General features: G+C 58.8%; 1 protein-coding gene across 3 annotated transcripts in view; it reads right to left on the bottom strand.

Moving 5' to 3' along the window:
* Positions 1-12,243: 12,243 nt before the first annotated feature.
* The window catches only part of MDGA1 (MAM domain containing glycosylphosphatidylinositol anchor 1), a 55,341-nt gene continuing 48,350 nt past the window's right edge, over positions 12,244-19,234 (bottom strand). For all 3 annotated transcript variants that reach the window (XM_058306669.2, XM_058306671.2, XM_058306670.2), the window contains 3 exons: positions 17,679-17,809; positions 17,365-17,473; positions 12,244-16,667 (listed from right to left, as the gene is read on the bottom strand). In XM_058306669.2, the coding sequence (XP_058162652.1) occupies positions 16,576-16,667; positions 17,365-17,473; positions 17,679-17,809 (332 nt within the window). In that variant the 3' untranslated portion in view covers positions 12,244-16,575. The remainder of the gene's footprint in view (positions 16,668-17,364; positions 17,474-17,678; positions 17,810-19,234) is intronic.

The raw sequence follows: 19,234 nt of genomic DNA on the forward strand, positions 1-19,234 counted from the left end.
CAGGTTGCAAGTTGCTCAACACCACTTTTATTGTATTCTATTGGTCAAAGGCAGCCCATATTCAAGGGGCGGGGACATAGAGTCTATCTCTTAGTGGGAGGAGCTGCCAAGAATGTGTGGCCACTTGAACTCTACCACACTGTTCTGGTTTTCTACTGCTGTGTAACAAACACTCCCAACACTTAGTGGCTTCAGACAATGACAATATTTTTGTTGCTCACAAATCCACAATTTCGGCAGGGTTTGGTGGGACAATTCCTTTCTATTTCATCTAGAATCGGCTGGGATGTCCCAAAGGCTGGGGGCTGGAATTATCGGAAGCTCCCTCACATGACTGTGGCTGATGTCGGCCCTTGGCTAGGGCCTTGATTTTAGTTTCCTAGACTGCTTCAGGAAATACCAAGAGGTGGGTTGCCTTAAACAACGGGAATTTATTAGCTTACAGTTTTGAGGCCAAGAGAATTTCCAAATCAAGGCATCATCAAGGTGATTCTTTCTTCCTGAAGATTGGCTGCCAGCGATCCTTGGCATCTCTGTCACACGGCATGGCACATAGATGGCTGTGAGAGCTGGTCTCTCCCTTCTCTTCGGGGTCTCAAGGATTTCACCTTCTTGCTACTGTGGCCTTCTCTCCCTCTCCCTCTCTGTATTCATTCCACTTATAAAGGACTCCAGTAGGAGGACTAAGACCCATCTGAATGAGGGGGGCCACACCGTAGCTGAAGTAGCCTCATCAAAAGTTCTACTTAACAAAAGGTTTACACCCACAGGAAAGGATTAAATTCAAGAACGTGTTTTTTTTTCTGGAGTACACACAGCTTCAAACCAGCCAGGCCTCATCTGCAACACCCACATGGGGTCCCTCCCTGTGGCCTGTGCTTTCTCTCAGCATGGCAACTGGGTTCCAAGGGTTCCATCCCAAGAGAGGAGAAAGAGAGATATCCAGGCAGAGCTGTTACAACTGCAGTGGGCTGGGCCGTGTCCCCAAAATTCACAACCACTGGAACCAGAGAAGGTGACCTTATTTGGAAAAAAGGTCTTTGCAGATCTAAATAATTAAGGATCTCAAAATGAAATCATCCTGCATTTAGAGAGGGCCCTGAATCCAATGACTGATGCCTTTTTAAGAAGAGGGGAAGACACGGAGATGTGACGATGAAATGATGCAGCTATAAGCCACGGGACCCAGGAGCCACCAGAAGCAAGGAAGAGGAAAAGGATTCTTCAGAATCCTCCCTAGAGCCTCCAGAGGGAGCAAGACCTACCGACACCTTCATTTTGAACTTCTAGTCTCTGGAACGGAGAGACAAAATTTCTTTTGTTTGAAGCCACCACACTTGTAATTTGTTACGCGGCCCTAGGAAATTCATACCCATTTTGGTATCAGGAAGTGAGATGCTGCTGTAACAAATACCTGAAAATGTGGGAGAGGCTGTGGAATTTCTCTTCCTCCTCTACTGCCCCTTCGTCACCCCAGCCCACCTCCAGGTGGCTGTCCATCTTGGCTATATCAGAGGCCTCTAAAGGTGTGGCCCTGAGGGCAGAGCACGGTCAAGACAGGCAGAAGGGGAAGGGCACTTCCTCAGAGCCAGGCCGGCTCAACAGAGGTTGGGATGGGGACTGAAGGCCGAGAGCTGGACACAGCGCCACCCCGAGACCACAGGTCAGAAGTCACTGGGATGCTACACATTCCTCCCCACCCAGGCCGCAGAGAAGTGGTGTCTTGTGGGGGTGAGGTGGGACCTTTGCCCCACCCAGAACCTTCCCTGCCCCTCAAGTTTTAGACAAAGAGACAGACCTTAAATTTCTATCTCCCGGGAAGGACAAAGGGGATTTCCCACCCTAAGGGTACCCCCATCTCTGGATGCAGGGTGTGAGGGGACCCAGTCAGGCTCTACCTCCCACCCATCTCCATCCTCACTCCCTGGGCGGTGTCCACCCCAGGGATGACCCCAATGACCTCTAGGGAACCTTTTGGATTTTCTGGACCACCCCGATGGCTAGAGGGTCAGGCTTTTCTGATGCCTCTGGGCGCCAGGGACGGCAGCCTTTGACACCCCTTACCCTTTCGGCTGCCCTCCCCCCCACCCCCACCACTGTGCGCTCCCTCCCCAGCGCCCCCTGCAGCCTCCCGCCCCCCGCAGGCGAGCCCCCTGCGGCCCCTGCGTCTGACTTCCTCCGCTCTGGGCTCTGCCCTCCCGGGTTCCCGCCGCCCCTCCGCCACTAGAGACCCCCTCGGCCGGGGCTCGGGCCGACCCCGCCCGCCCTGCGAGCTGGTCCGCGGCGCAGGCGCAGCAGGCCGCCCGCCCCTGGGCGCCGAGCCCGGAGCCCGGCGCGCCCCCCGCCCGGCTCGGCCCGGCTGCGCGGGTCCCCGGCCCGCGCCCCCCGGGCGCCTGCGCCCCTCAGCCGGGTGGCTCGCGGCGCAGGGATGGCTGGCGCAGGCCTCCGGCTGCCGGCGGGAGCTGCTCGTCCTGCACGCGGCACGGCGGCGCGCCCGGGCCTTCCCCTCAGCCCGGGGCCGGGCATCGGCGCCCAGAGCTGGAAGGACTCTCGAGCTCAAGCCCCCGCCCCCCCCCCCCCGCCCCCTTGCAGGGAAACTGAGGCCCCGAGCGGGAGGGGGCTCGAGGTCACAATCCAGAGTTTCCTCTCAGCACCGGGACTGGCTGGCCCGCGCCCTTCCCTCTCGGCGTCTGTGTCTCCCTCTCTCCGGAGGCCGGTGGGGGCCGGGGCACGGCCAGCCCCGCCGGGGGGAGCCGCCTCCAGGGCCGGCAGCCAGCGCCCTTCTCTCCCGGCAGGGGCGCGGCCTCGCGGGGCCGGAGGGCCGGCGCGTTCCTCGTAATGGTAGCTGGTGCCTGCAGCAGGCGACGCCGCGCTGAGACCCGAGGAAGAATTTCCTAGCAGGAGTGAGGTGTTCAAAGGACTGTGGGATCCCGGAAGCTTCTGGAAATCTCCCCGTTTCCTCTCAAGGACTTTTACAATCAAGAAAAGCCGTGGTGGGAGCGGATGTGGCTCAGGCGTTTGAGCCCCTGCTTCCCACACGGGAGGTCCTGGGTTATTTTCCTGGTGCCTCCTTTAAAAAAATGAGAAGAAAACGAACAAGGAGCAGACAAAAGAACCAACTTGGGGCAGCTCAGGGGAGCCTACTTCCGGGCTCAGGGGTTGAGCGCAGCTTCCCACATTCAGATCCTGGGCTAGGCAGTTCTTACCACCTCTTCCTCCAGGCCAGCCCGCCTCCCTCCCCTCGCTGTGGGGTGTTTATTTATCCACACATTCGACTTATCTGGACTCAGGCCTCGTTAAATGGCCCCACACTTGTAAGAGTATGGGAGATGCAAGCGCTGCATGCACTGCCATGGGTGCCCCAAAGAAGGCGCAGCCACAGGTCCACCTGGAGCCAAGGCCCCTGGTTTCCCTTTTTTTTTAATGACTTTTAAAAAATAGAAATATATCACTCATACATAAAAAATAAATGTATGATAGTTGTGAAACTTACAAAACAAACATATATAACATCAAACATATACCATCTCTAAACAAAGTATTTTTCCCCTAACCAATCTGATTATTATCTTTATATTATTTACATATGAACATACATAAACAGTTAAGTGTATGGTAAAAGTTGTGAACTTACAGAGCAAACTTGCATAACATACAGGGGTCCCATACATCAACCCTCCACCAACACCTTGCATTGTCATCAGACGTTTGTTACAAACGACGAAAGAACACTGTTAAAATCTTACTACTAATCATAGTTCTTATCTTACATTTGGTGTTTTTCCCCCAACCCACCCTATTATTATTATTATTATTTTTTAAAGATTTATTTATTTATTTAATTCCCCCCCCTCCCCTGGTTGTCTGTTCTTGGTGTCTATTCGCTGCGTCTTGTTTCTTTGTCCACTTCTGTTGTCGTCAGCGGCACGGGAAGTGTGGGCGGCGCCATTCCTGGGCAGGCTGCTCTTTCTTTTCACGCTGGGCGGCTTTCCTCACGGGCGCACTCCTTGTGCGTGAGGCTCCCCTACGCGGGGGACACCCTGCGTGGCACGGCACTCCTTGCGTGCATCAGCACTGCACATGGCCAGCTCCACACGGGTCAAGGAGGCCCGGGGTTTGAACCGCGGACCTCCCATATGGTAGACGGACGCCCTAACCACTGGGCCAAAGTCCGTTTCCCTTATTTTTTAAATACATATTTTTTTATGACAGAAGTTGAAAACTTACAAAACAATCACGCACATGTGGTTTCCCTTAAAAGCCAAGCAGTTGCCCTTTCTCTACTGGCTCCTTTCTCTTCTATCCAGCTAAACCTTGAAGGCCACCTCCTTCAGGAAGCCCTCGGGGACTGGTCCAGCCAGCAAGGCATGGGGATGGGTGTCCTCCCACCTCCACTTGTCCCTGGGGCAAGGCCTCCCAGCGGACAGTCGCTGTCTATTCTGTGCCAGATGCTGTCCTAAGTGTTCTATGTAGGTTATCTCGTTTCGTCCTCACTTTTATTTTTGTAAGATTTGGTTTTTATTTATTTCTCTCCCCATCCCCCGCCCATTGTCTGCTCTCTGTGTCCCCTCGCTGTGTGTTCTTCTGTGTCTGCTTGCACCCTCGGCGGCACCGGGAAACTGCATCTTTATTTTGCTGCGTCATCTTGCTGCATCAGCTCTGTGTGTGTGCAGCCCCACTCCCGGATGGGCTGCCCTTTATTAACGCCGGGTGGCTCTCCTTGCAGGGCGCACTCCTTGTGAGTGGGGCACCCTCCGCGGGGGCGCCCCTGCGTGGCACAGCACTCCTTGGCGCAGCAGCACTAAGCGTGGGCCAGCTCACCACGTGGGTCAGGAGGCCCTGGGGATCAAACCCTGGACCCTCCCACATGGTAGGCAGATGCACTATTAGTTGACCCGTGTCCGCTTCCCCTCAGTTACTCTTAGTCACATATTACAGATGGGAAAAGACATTCAGGCTCAGAGAGATTAAGTAACTTGTCCATGGTCACACAGCCACTAAGTGAAAGGAAGGGCCTTGATTCAAATCCCAGTCATTCTGGCTCTGAGACCTGTACTCTTAGCCAGAGTCCTCCCACCACTTCCCTCCCTGCATGGCCCTTTCGAGGCCAACCTTCTCCCTACAGTGCCTTTTCCTGGCCCAGCCCCAGAAGAAATTAGTCCTGGGTTTTGCCAGGAGAATCTGATTCCTTCCTACAACCTCCTCTCCTCCCCACCCCCCCACGCCTCCCAGCCCTGTCTCAGACTCCTCAGGGTTCAGCCAAAGGCACTGGAGGAGGTTTTCATTCTTCTTGGATTAGAGTCCCCCGCACCCCCTGCAGTGAACATGTGAAACTCTGGAATGTTCCTTTCAAAACGTGTTTTTAAAGGTAGAGAGCTAATTAAGGAGCAGGAGGCAGGAGACCGGCTTCTAGTCCCTGCTGCAGCCCCAAACCATGTGACCTGGGGCAAGTTCATCTTGCTCTCTAAGCCTCTGCTTTTCCTACCTGTAAAATGGACATAACGGCACCCTCCCACAGTTACCCTAAGATGAAAGGAAAAAACAGTGTAAACGTGAAGACAGTGCACGCAGGACAGATTACCCTTTTATTTTTAAATGGGTGTTTGACTTTACTAACTAGTGACCCAGCCTTTCGGTCCTCAGCAAGCTGGTTCTTCCTGCTCTCTCTCCTGCTTTTTGGGGCAAGAGCGACCTGGCATTCTTGAGTCCAAAGAGAGAGGGCGGCTAGAGTGACAGAATGCAGGAGTCCTGGCCGTGCAGGTCCTCATCCCCTCTTCTCCCACCCTGTGCCTCGGTTTCCCCTTTTGGGTCCTGAGTCTGAATCAGGGGACAGCAGTAGAGGCTGAGCAGGGAGACGAGGAGCAGAGAAGGTAGAAGAGCTGCAGCTCCTGCACACTCTCTGGCCCTTTACCCTTGCCTGCAGCGACCATAGATCCAGGACTTCCCAGTGACCCCCTGCCCGGGACAGTCAGGGCCGTGCAGGCTCGCAGCCTGGGGCGTGGGCATGCACGATACCCGCACGTGCATACACACACACAGATGCGCACGCTCTCAGGCGCACACACACGCCGGGCACACCTCAAACGCTAGGGTTTGTTCTGGAAGTAGTGCTGTGCTCCTTGCGATTTCTCTTCTCCAAAACTTGGCCTGACATTCCCACTGCCTCAACCCACCTGCTCTGGGAAGCTTCCCCGGTCAACTCAATCCAAATATTTTTCTTCCCCTCCCCACCGAATGAGTATTTATATTTGAATAAATCAGCAGGAGAAGATTTCAAGGTCTAAATTAAAAGCCCTTTCCCACGCTCTATGTGGGAAATAAAAATAAAATAATGCTAGGGCAGCAGGTATAGCTCAGGAGTTGAGCACCTGCTTCCCATGTACAAGGTCCTGGGTTCAATCACTGGTACCTCCTAAAAAAATTAATAATAATGCTAAGAATAGAACATGACCTTTATTTCTAATCTATAGTCCTTGATGCCTTCTGGCTTTTCTTTTCTCAAGAAAACAAATCTTCCTGGTTATTAAAAATAAAAACATATTCATATAAAAATATTCAAACAATACAGAAAAGTCTAAAGATGCGAGTCAGAAGCATCTGAAATTCCACCACTGAGAAAACCAGTGTTCACACCCTGGTGAGTATCCTAGACTTAAAAAAAAAATGCACATGCTCACAGATGCACACAGATATTTTTATATACAAAATGAGATTTTCATATCTATGCTCTTTTCTAATCTGCCCTTGTCTCTCAACAATATATTATGGACACCTTTAATCGCAGCCGAGGCTCCCGGTGTGTGACATTTGGCTCCCTCAGCCTCTCTGAGTTATGTTTTCCTCTATGTCCCACCACCTCCAGATGAGAGTGAATTGGTGGGTGGCTCTGGAGGGGGTACTGAGAGTGGGGCTCTGCCTCGGGTAGTGGGTGTGACAGAATGACTTCTTGCAAAGTGCTGAGTCCACTCAGCTGAGCTTTAGCTGGCCTCACGGGACCCAAGAGAAGTGGGCAGCTCGAAACGTTTTTAGAGAAGCCGGAAACAGCCAAGGAGGCAGGGTGATGGCCGCGGTAGTGGGGTTTGCATCGGGTGGCTGGCCAAGATGTCCACAGGGCAGGACGATGCGCTGGGCGCTGCCCTGGGGCTGTGTGCCTGGGAAAGATGAATTTGGGGGCAGGGGTTTGGGGGAAAGGTAAGGATCGGGTGTCTCTGCCTGGGGTTGGGGTGACTTCAAGGAGAAGAGCTTCGACTTTTTTCTTGAATTTATTTATATCCAACCTCTTTCTGAAAAGGTGTTATAGTAGCTTTCAACAAAGGACGTATGCAAAAAAGGTCAGGCAGCTAGAAATAGAAAATCGAGACTGGGCCGATTTCCATCTCAAGTGGAGGGCTGGAGCCTGAGCCTCGCAGAGCAGGGCTCTGCTTCTCCCAGCCCCTGGGAAAAGATGCAAAAGAAGGAGCTGGGGAGAAAAGCAGAATAAGCCCAGCAGCAGGCGAAGAGGAGGGGAGCAGGCTGCTGTGACTGAACAATGGGCCAGAAGTCGAAGATCTGCATTTGCCTCTAGGTTCTTCCCTCCCTGGTTTTATGAGCTTGGGTGACCTCAGCACCTTTCCGAATATGAAAATATCCCTGCAGGTTACCTGATCTACCTGCACAGTTGGCACACACCACACCACCGGGCCCCTGAGGCAGGTCGGTGGTGCCTGCCAGCCCTCAGTCCCTCCTGAGGGGGCCCACCCACGCCCTCTCTAGAGCTGTGTTTTATATCCTTGACCTCTTGGTCAGAGGTGGCCCTTGACCAGCGGGCAGCCAATCAATAGGCCACCCAGTGACGTATGCCTGGTCACAAAATGGACCAGACCAACTGTTTTTTCTCCAGAGAGTCTGTCCCTCTCACCACGTGTATCTTCATAATATCCCTATACGTGAGTGCGCTTGAACGAGTCTCTATTTGTTGTACGATGAGCCAACCGCAAGGGGTGGTGAGTCCCAAGACCCGAGAAGAGAAACCTCAGGTTGTGGCGGCCGGAAGTTACCCAAGGTGTGAGCTGATGGAGCTGGGGTAGGAAGCCCCTGGTCTTGTCACCTCTGTGAGCCTCAGTTTCCCCATCTGGAACATGGAAGTAAAACTATCTGCTCTGTCCTGTAATCGAGTAGCCCAGTCAGGTGTCTGATCTCCCCGTCGTTCACGTCGTGGCGCCCACGCCCTTGATCTGGGTCACTTCACGAACGCTCACAGGAGAGTGACTTTTCCTCATCGTGTCTTCCCCCGTGATCTTGGCAAGCCTATTTCTCCTGAGGAAAATAATAGGAGCGGATGGTGGAAGTAAGAGACCTTTAAGAACCTCCCGGCTCTGAGGTCCTAAGATGCTGTGGGGTAAAGGGAACGATTGACATCGAATGACCTGGGAGACAGCCCGGGGGAGGGCGCTGCGTTGGTGAGCCCGGGCCAGGCACACAGCGCCCAGGAGGGCAGTGACTCTGGCATGGTCGGGTTGGGTGCCGAGGCAGGGAAAGGGCTCTGAAGCAGCTCAGCTCCGGGGATGTTGGTGTCTGGACCCATTCTGTGGAGCCCTGGGGGTGCCATGGCGAAGCCTCGGGGGCCACACTGAGGGGGCAAGGGGTGGGCAGTGTCCCTGAGGAAAAGTTCGAGAACTCTTTACAGACTTGGAGCATTTGTCCGTGGTCTTCTTGGCCACATCAACATTTCATTCATTCAAGGAACATTCCTGAAACTCTGACTGAGGGCGGCACAGCACCGGGCACCGGTGGTGAGAGCGGGTATGACCTGGTGAGTGCAGAGCTGACAGGAAAAGGCTTTTCAGGCGGGGTGGTTCATGTCACAGGAGAGCCAGGCAGAGAGAGGCGCCCGGGCTGGGGCTGGGCCCCGGAAGGCTGTTCCCAGAGGAGGCCCTGGAGGTGTGCAGAGGGAAGGGGTGAGCTGGGCCGGGAGGGCGGGAGGGACATGCCCCGCAGAGGCAAATTGCAGCTCCGAGGGTGCGGCAAGGAGAAAGGCCGGGGCTTGTCCACCCTGGCCGGCGCCCGCTGAGCTCCGTCCTCCTGTCCCCTCTCGGGCCTGGATCTGCGCAGCAGGAGAAAGCAGCTAGCAGGGCTCCCCACTTTGCCCCCTCCCTTCCCTCTCCTGCGGCAGGGATGAGCACCCAGGCCAGGGTGGGAGGAACCCAGAGGAGACTGTGTCCACAGAAGTGAAAACACAACCACCCAAATCCAGGAGGTGGGGAAGGGCGGGGGGGATGGGGAGACCCCAGCCTCATCTCAGAATGCAGGGAGTCGATTGCCACCCTCCAAAATCCACGAGCAGAGTAAAAAAAAATAATGACTCACATGGGATCCTGGAACAGAAAAAGGACATCAGGTAAAAACTAAGATAATCTGAGTAAAGTACGGACTTTACTGAATAATAAAATATCCATATTGGCTCATTCCTGGGGACCCATGCGCCTTACTAATGTAAGATGTTAATAATAGGGGAAAATGGGTGGAGATGGGAACTCTTTGTACTATTTCCTCAAATTTTGTCTATTGTAAAACAAAAAAAATGCATTAAAATTATGATTCTAACATTGTGATATATTCCCCATTTTCTTTTTTATAAGCTTTAAAAAGAACTAACATCTCTTGGGGTGAGGAAACATTCATCTGAAGTAGCAACACCTTCTGTTTTGTTTCCACCTCCCTCTCTTAAAGTCAAGGAAAATTAAACTTGAAAGTAATGTGGGATCATGTCACTCTCCTCCTTAAAAACCTTCAATGACTTTCCCTCTCACTTGGTTAAAATCCAGGATTCTTGACATTCATTCACTTGAGCACCTATCCTGTATCCAGCACTTTTATATATATATATAACTTTTTAAAAAAAGATTTATTTATTTATTTAATTCCCCCCCTCCCCCGGTTGTCTGGTCTGTTCTCTGTGTCTATTTGCTGCGTCTTGTTTCTTTATCCGCTTCTGTTGTCGTCAGCGGCACGGGAAGTGTGGGCGGCGCCATTCCTGGGCAGGCTGCACTTTCTTTTGCGCTGGGCGGCTCTCCTCACGGGCGCACTCCTTGTGTGTGGGGCTCCCCTACGCGGGGGACACCCCTGCGTGGCAGGGCACTCCTTGCGCGCATCAGCACTGCGCATGGGCCAGCTCCACACGGGTCAAGGAGGCCCGGGGTTTGAACCGCGGACCTCCCATGTGGTAGACGGACGCCCTAACCACTGGGCCAAGTTCACTTCCCATAACTTTTTAAAACTATATTTATTTACTTTTTTCTTTATTTATCCCTCTCTCCCCCAGATGGTTCTTTCGTCTGTCTGCTCATTGTTTGTTCGCTTTCTCCAGGAGGCACTGGGAAATGACCCCGGGATCTCCCACGTGAGAGGCGAGTACCCAACGACCAGAGCCACACCCACTCCCTGCAATCAGGCACTATTGTAGGTGTTTGAGAAATACGGGTGGACTCAGACAGACACGAATCTGTGCCTTCATCAAACTTTCATTCCAGCGAGTGGGGCCTGGACCACTGCCTCTCAGGCAGAGGCAGTTTTGCCCCCTGGGAACTTTTGGCAACGTTGGGAGACATTTCTGGTCGTCATGGCTAGAGGGGGGCATGCTACCAGCATCTGATGGCTAGAAGCCAGGGACGCTGCGACACATTCCACAATGAACCCGACAGCCTCGCGACAAAGACCGGTCCGGCCCGCGGACAGGCGTGCCCGGGCTGAGACACCTCGGCCGGAAGGCCTGGGCCCGCCCGCGCGCCATCCACAGCATCGCCCCCTGCCCTGCCAGCTTCCCTCCTCCTCGCTGGCCCCTGGCCCCTTCCTTGATCCTCTAAGTTTCTGCACCCCTCCTGGCCTCTGCAAATTCTTTTTTTCCCTTTTCTTTTTCAAATGCTTTTCAGATGGTGAGAGGTGGTTGCCACGTGGGAGGGTGTGCTGGCCGCCGGGTCCACCCCCATCCCGGCCCTGCCTCCCTCACCCTTCCCTCCTGGAGACCACCCGGCAGGGACCGAGCGCCCCTCCTCCGACACCCCATCTCCCGCTGCCCACGGCCTCTCCAGCTGGCCCCCCAGTCTCCCGGCAGCGGTGGGCGCGGGCCACCCGGGAGCTGGTGCCGTGCCCGGCCCACGTCTCGTGCTGGGTGCCCAGCGCCGGGTGCGTGATGGCTCCTCCACGGCCTGCAGCTTCTCGTTCTTGGGCAGAACGAGCACGTCCTGTAGGTGACCTCGTCGCCCTCCACGGGCACGTACTCCCCCTCCGGTTCGGAGCCGTGCGGGAAGGTGTGGGGCCGCCGTGGCCCTTGGATCGGCAGAAGCACTTGTGGACCCCTCTGTAGACAGGGCCCTGCGAGGCCCGCCCCGTCGTGGAGAAGGTCCTTGTGCGGCGAGTGGGCAGCGGGCTGCGGCCCGCGTTGCCCCCCACGGGGACAGTGAGCGTTCGCGGGACCGCGGGGCGTCCAGCAGCCCGGTGGCCGAAGGGTGGGTGGGGGGCTGCGGTGGTGGGGGCGGCTCAGGTGACGTGGGCACAGCTGTGCCCCGCCCGCTGCTGGGCTCCGACTGCGAGAACCTCTTTTTTTTTTGAGGTACTTGGCCGGGGATTGGAACCCAGACCTGGTACGTGGGAAGCCGGTGCTCAACCATTGAGCCACACTGGCTCCCCCGAGTTGGTTTTCTCGTTTGTTTTGCTTTTTTTTTTTCCCCTTAGGGAACCGAACCTGGGACCTCGCATGTGGGAGGCAGGCGCTCAACTGCTCGAGCCACATCCACTCCCTGCATATTTCATTCCCTCTGTTGAAGGACTGCCCCTGCCCCAACAGGCTAACTCCTATCACTCTTTAGGTCTCTCCTAAAAGTCTCTTTTTTAAAGCAGTCTTCTCTGAAGCCCCTAACCCAAATAAACTCCCTCCTTTTACCTGCTCTCACAGCACCAATTTTCCTCCACAGCCCTGACTGTATGAAGAATTATACCTTTCTTGGTGTAATCATTAGTTTAATCCGCCCCCGCCCCCATTTAACAGAAGAGTCCAGAAATTTGGTTAGAAATTGTTAAGTGAATGAATAGATGAGTGAGGACCTCCCTGTGTTCACTGGGGAGCAAACCAGGACACACGTCCTCCTGGACCCCGTGTCCAGACCCCCTGGTGACCGCTGCCAAAGAGAAGGGCTGCCCCCCGGGCGCTGTGAGAGACCCCCGGGCGCTCGCTCCTGCCCCTGCGACACACACAGCCGGGCCCCAGGCGCTGGAACACTGCAGCTTTATTGATCGAAACGACCGCGTCGGCAACTAGAGGTTACATGTGAGGGGACAGAGGCTAGGGCGGAGACAGAGAGCAAGGCAGCGGGGTGAGGACGGGGCCGTGTGGCTGAAGAAACAACCCCAGTACGAGTCACCCCTCGAAGGGGTCTCCTGTTGTGCTTTTTCCTTGGTGGGGGGGTGGGCGGCGCGGCCCGACACGGGACCCGGGCTGGGGGGATGTGGCTTTTTTCCGCCTTCGAGGCCTCGGGGCTGCAGCCGCCCCCTCCTCCCCTGCCTCTTCTCCTGGGCTGCTGAGCCCGCCCCCCGGGGCTGGCGGGATGCCCGGAGACCACTGGAGCAGGGGGGCCGGCGGGGCTGGGGTGGTGGTTGTGGGGGTGGCTGGAAAGAGGGCAGGGTCCGGGCTTTCCTCCCAGGGTCCCTGGGAAAGGAATGCAGGTGACACGAGAGAGGGGCCGGGGCGGGGGGGTACATGAGGGCCGGGTTGCTTCGCCCTGGAACTCGGGGTCCGGGCCGGTACTGTGGCGGCTGGATGGGGTGGTCTCTGATGTCCCTTCCAGGCTGAAGGTCAAGGAAGCCCCGGGATAGGAGGGCCCTTCTGCTCCCAACGTGCACCCTCACACACGCACACGACACGTGCACACACACATGCACGGCACCGACTCGACAGAGAGGGAGGCGCCCACTGCCCTGGGAAGGACCCCCCCGAGTCCAGAGCTACCGCAACCCGTGGCGGGTTCCACCCAGAGCAGGCGCTCCTGTCCCACTCCTGGAGGACAGACCCTGCACATACTGCCCCGGCCCAGCTCCCTTGAGCTGTCCAGGGAGAGGAAGACGCAGGGCTCTGCCCCACATCCCCCCACCAGGCCGTCCGGGTCCCTCGGGGGAAGACGACAGGATGGGGCCAGCCTCACCATCGTTCCCAGCCCGGGCTCTCGGAAGACAGGAGAGAGGCAGGAAAGCAGCCTCCTCCATCTGGGAGCCTTGGGTGGGCAGGAGCCACAGCCTTGGAGGGTGCCCTGGGGTGGGAGCAGCTGTGGCTGGGTTTGAGAGGCAGAACTGGGGGCAGGGAACTGGTACATCTCCCCGTGCAGTGAAGGAGCCCGGTGACATCTCCACCAGCTCTCCAGAGACAGGGGAGTTTGACCAAGCTCCCCCTTGCTGTCTGGCAGGAGACCCCAGGGGCAGTGGGCCCGTGTGTGACACCCCTAAGGGGCCAGTGCCTGGCTTCCAAGGCTGGCTCCAGCCCAGCTGGCTGTGTGACCTCTGGCTCATCCCTTTCCCTCTCTGGGCTTTGGCTTCCTCGTTTGCACCATGAGGGGTTTGGACCTCTGAGGCCCGTCCCGGCCCTGACAGCCTGAGCCCGAGGCCCTCATATGGCACCGAGGGGAAGGAGAACAAATGGGAAAGAGGTTCTGGCCTGTCCCAGGGAAGGCCAGGGTGAGGGGAGCGTCCCGGGGGGGAGCCTCGGCCTGCAGGCTCTGCTCTGTGCCCCTGCGTGGCGGGATGGGGTCCCGGGCAGGACTCCCGCTCTCCAACTCACTCGGCGGGATCCTTGTTCCCTCAAACACCAGCCCGGCAGAGGCAGGGGTGGAGGCCCGACCCCAGACTCCCCAGTTTAAGGCCACAAAATGCCTCAGCTACCCTGGCCCCGAGGTCGAGGCTGCCACTGGAGGATGCGCTGGCCGTGGCCACCCAGCAACACACAGCCCGGACACACACCAGCACACAGAGGGACAGCACGGGACAGCTGCTGGCTCGCGGACACACAAACCCCGACACACCAGTCACCCCTGACCCACGGAGACACTGCAGACCCACTGACGCAGGCGCGTGCACACTCACGCCCCTGAGCGCTCGGTCACTCAGCGTACACCGACACCCACCTTCCCTGCACGCCCGCTGCCGCACATGTCACACACACGGACCCGGGCGTCTCACGCAGTCCCACGCTTTGTTAATCACGCACGAAGAGGCCGGTGCACAAACGACCGAAGACCAGAGCGAGCCATCCTGGGGGCAGGGCCAGCCTGCGCGTCGCTCTGCCCACGTGCCCACGTCCCGTGTCTCCAGACAGGTCAGGGACTCGGGGACCCCGTGTGTGCTGTTCCACCCAGCCAGCAGGAACGGAGCACCTCTTCTGTGCCAGGCTCTTGGTTACAGAGGGAACGAGGCGGGCGTAGCAGGTGCAGGCGGCGGGGGAGCCCCAAGGGGGCTCCTCTCTGCATCTCCAGCAAGGGCGCAGGGGAGGCCCCGGAGGCGGAGGCAGTGGCTCCCTCCCTTAGGTTTTCCTGAGGGCCTTTCAAACATTTCTGAGGCCAGGCTGCACTCCAGTCCAAGGAAATAAAAATGCTGGGGGGGGGGGTGGGCCAAAGCACTGGCGCTCCCTGAAAGACCTTCTGGTGGTGCTCTCCCGCAGCCAGGGGACCCGCGCGCTTACATAATCCCCTCCGCTGTGCAAAGCCACCAAGCGGTTACTGCGTCCCAGGGCAGGGCCTGCGCCGGGCACGAGCTGGAGGTGAGGGAGAGGGTGAGGGGCGCAGAGAGGAGCTCACAGTCTAGTTGGGGCAACAGACCCTGCACAGATGGGACAGTTAAGGAACACTCCCCGGCAGATGCGGTGGAACTGCGTTCCGGGAACCCGGAGCGGCTCATCTTGGACAGAGGCCTCGGCTGGGCCCGGAGAGCAGCCCTGCTCGTCAGCGGCCCTGCTCCAGCCCTGGCCCGGCCGCCCACCAGCTGTAGGTGAGGACGGTGACATGGCCTGGCGAGACGGCTTGCCTTGGTCCCCTGCCTGCCTCCGGGCGCTGCTGCCCGAGCTCCAGGCTCTTCTCTGCAGCTGTTGCCACCCGAAGGCCCCAGGAGAAGCCCTGTGACGACCCCCACCCAAAGTGCCTGCACTCCGGTAGGGTCGTCTGTAAGCTCTTTGTCACCCATATGGGACGAAAGGTAGAATTTCAGGCTGAGGCAGGGGGCTTGAGACTACAGAATGAGCCGGAAGCGGTCTCTCTGCCCAGCACCCCACACACGTACGTCACTCATGAAGATGGGCAGACACGGGCACACAGATACAGCCTCGCGACAGAGCTGCAGAATTGCACCACGGACCCGAGTCTGCACATACCCCTGCCCAGAGGTGCACACACAGATGGGCGCGCACACACAGCCACACGCACGCTGTCACGATGGCAGGCCGGGAGGGGCGGGGCCCCTCTTTTCAGGTGAGCTGAGGACAGGGCCAGATCCCGCCAGGCCCCGAGGACAGGGACTCTTCCAGAGCCCAGCGCGGCGGCTCAGCCGCCCCGGGCAGCTTCCCCAGCTCCACAAACCCGCCTTCCCGGACCTGGGTGGGGAGGAGGCAGGGGCGCCGCCCCCCCCGCCCCAGGGCTCCCCTACATATCAAGTACATAAGAAGTAAGAAACGGAGGCTCCATTTCACTCCCCAGTTCAGCGTCCAAGCAGGACTTCCCTGCCCCTCTCGAAGTCAAGTCTCACCCCGAGAATGGCTGGATCGTCACTGTCACAGCTCTGCGACCCCGCTGGGGGTTTTAGGGATCCAGGTGCAGGAGGGCGTGGGGGGTGGCCTGGGGAGGGGCAGGCTCCAGGACACCCAGGCCTGAGACCCTGTGCTGGGTCCCTTCTTGAGGACGCCGTGAGAGGGTGAAACAGAACATTCCAGAATGAGGTCAGGGCTCTGCAGGGGCCTGGGGCCTCCACCATCCAGCCTTCGCTCTGGACACGGTTGCGTGCAGCGGGTGCCCGTCTTCTTCGCGGTCCCGGGCCGGGGAACAGCCACAGAGCTCGCCAGGTCCCTCCTGCCTCTCCCGCCCCAGGGAGGCCCTGAGCCAGGCGGGGCCGGGGCCCCCCACCCCGAGCCTGCCCGCTTCGGGCTCCCTTCGGGCAGAGCCACTCGCCTGGAGTTCAGCCTTGAGTTAGGGGCAGGGGGGAAGGTCAGAAACCCTCTACAAAGGCAGCCGGGACGAGGCCCGCGTCGTGCCAAGGTCCTCGGGGCGGCGGGCGCCATCTGGGTGGAGTCCCCTGTCTCTGCAGTAAAGAAGGTGCTGGCAGGTTGGATAGAAACTTGTGCTTTAATAGACCTCTGCGTGTCAGAGCGTGAGCGGGCGTCCAAGGGCCGTCTCGAGGGCCTCGGGGTGCGGCCTCTGTCCTCGGGCGCTGCTCATCCGCGCAGCCGATGCGGGCCCCCTCCCTGGCGTGCCGGCCCTGCCCCCGGGCACCCCGGCTGGCGGGGGTCAGTCTTTGGTACGATGCGGACACTTTGGTGTGCCGGGGGTGGGGTGGGGGGCCGCGCAGCTCTCATCATCTCTGCAACGCCAAGAGGACGACGGCCGTGGGCCCCCAGAGCTGTGGGCAGGGCCGGCGGGCGGCTCCGCTGCCTGGCATCACGACCACTGCGGCAGGAGAGACGGGGAGGTGGGCCAGGGCCCCGGGCAGCGCCGCGGGGTGGGGGGGGCGGGCCGGCAGACGGGCGCGGGGAGGGGGGGGGCCCGGAACCCCGCCCCATCTGGGGGGGCTTGAAGGTGGGCCCGACCCACCACCCGCCCTGAAGCCCACGGACATGCTCGTGGGCACAGATGTGAGGGGACGGGTCACTCTGCCGGGGCTCCTGGCTCTGGGGCTCATTCAGACGCTGGGCAATTGACTCAGCCTGAATGGGCCTCAGTTTTCCTTCTGTGAAATGGGTCTAGGAGGAAGAGGGCCCCCGGGGGGCTGTTGTGAGGACTGAGCGAGGTAGGTTTTTGAGCCTCGCCTGGTCCGTAGGACGCGCTCAGGACACCTGAGCTGTATTCAGAAACCTCTGGCCAAAGGAGGGCACGCATTCACACGCGGACGCTCACGCGCGTGGAGACACGCTCCGACACAGCTGCAGAGGCTCCCGCGAGGCGGGCTGGGGTCTCCTCCCTACCCTCCCTCTGCCCCACAGCCTGCGTCCGAGAGGGCCCGAGGAGGGGCCGGGCCCCCAGGCACGAGCACAGACACAGGCGTCCGGGCCCCCGCTTCCAGGAACAAACACCCTGCCCCACGCGGGCCGGTGCCCCCCACGTGTCCCTCCCGCTTGCCCGCCCCCATCCCTTTCCCATCTTGCACCTTTATTGGGGTCCATCTGCTTCCGGGGACACTCTCCCTTCTTCAGGGTGACGTCGTCGATGGCGATATCCCCCAGGTAGCCTGAGCCTCGAACCCCCTCGAAAATAATCTGGGATGGGGTCAGAGAGCAGGCGGCAGGGGCTGGGGGGTGGTTCTGAAGGGCCGCAGGGGCTCCCCCGGCCTGCCCTGAAATCCCCACACCCCCGACCCCTGCCCGGCTCCTCCTCGGCTCCCAGGAGCAAGCACGAGGCCTGGCCGAAGGCTCCAGGCCAGAGCCAAGGGCCGGGGGCCTGTGGGGACGCCCGCAGACTCACCTGGAAGGGCCCGCCAGGGTTGATGGGCACGTGGGCCTGCTGCCACACGTTGCCCTTATTGCCGCTGAGGGACCAGGCGTGCGTGTCCAGGGCCCCCTTGTTCCGAGACCGCACCAGGAGGTTGAGGGAGCCTGCGGGAGGGTGGAGCGGGGTGCTGCGGGGCCGGGCGAGGGCACCCTTCCGCCTGCACCCAGCCCTCCTCCCCCACTGCTGCTGCCAGCGCCGGCCCTGCTCAGGGGAGGGGGGCCCGGGCAAGGGCAGCCGAGCAGCCAGCCCAGCCCCGGGCCGGTCCAACACCCCATCAGGCCGGGGGACCCCGGGCCGGGGCAGGGAGCTGACGGCAGCAGGACTGCCGCTCACCAGGACATCCGCCCGTTGTCTTCCCTTCTCTGCCCAAACCCACCCACCCAGATCCCCCTTCCCCCCAAGTCCCAGGATGGAGGGGCCTGGACCCAGCACAGAGCAGGATCCCCAAAGACGCCGCCCAGCCCTGGCGGTTCATGACACAGAGATGCTTCCTGGGGGCGCAGGAACAGACTTGAACTTGGTTAGGACTTAACATGTGCGTTCAGAAAGATGAGTGCAGCTAGCCCTTCAAACACGAGATTCCTCTAATATTGATTCTTAGCTGAAAAAAGCAAGTCGATTTAAAGAAAGACATGGTGAAAAATTTAAAAAAATAAAAATAAAGACACGGTGAAAAGAGTGAGGTTGAAATTCTGGAGGCCTGAGCCTGGGACCTCGGAGCCCATTTGCTCACAGTCACTGGGGGCCTTGGTGGGTTCTGGAAGAGGAGGGGACCAGGGCCTGCCCAGGCAACCTCGACGCCCCTCCCCTCTTCCTCCAGCCCACCCCCAGCCCCATGACGTGACAGACCTGGCTCGGAGGAAAGGGGATCAATCTTAGCCGGCGTGGCTGGCATTTCCATGGCGATGCCCACAGACAAAGCCGCACCATCTGTGACACCAGATAGGCAGGCTCCCCTTCCCCCTGTGGGGGAGGGCCTGCTTGGGATGAAAGGAGTTGGCTTGGACCAAGGAGAGCGAGCTAGACACAAGGTCTAGGGACAGCTGGTACCCAGCACTGCCAGGCGGAATGGGAGCGGAGGGACCAGGGGGGACCAGGACAGCCAGCAACCCCCCCCCCCAGCAGACCCAGGTTCCAGCAGGGCTGCAGCCAGCACCCCGTGGATCTGGAGGCATGCACCCCCACTTTGGCAGGGTCCAAGCCCCCAGGGCCTTTCGGGGTCCCCGCCAGCCCCAGTGGGAGCTCTCTGCCTTCCCCCTCCTGGAGATCTAACCCCTGGGGTCCAGCCTCCATCTCCGCACATTTCCTTCCTCTTCTACCACCCTGCCTTAAGGCGTTGACTGCTTAAACAAAAATCTAATTTTTGTCCCTTCCCTGACCACCTCATCGGCTCCAAGGTTCTCCCCACTCAGGGGCTTCCTGACATCCCTTCACAGGCGCCCACCAGAGCCCAGACCCTCAAGCTCCCCTAAGGGTGGGTTCTGCTCACTTCGTTCTTCCACGGCTTGTCACCTCCAAAGTCAAGCTCA

Source organism: Dasypus novemcinctus, chromosome 11, assembly GCF_030445035.2.
Source record: "Dasypus novemcinctus isolate mDasNov1 chromosome 11, mDasNov1.1.hap2, whole genome shotgun sequence".
Taxonomy (NCBI): Eukaryota; Metazoa; Chordata; class Mammalia; order Cingulata; family Dasypodidae; genus Dasypus; species Dasypus novemcinctus.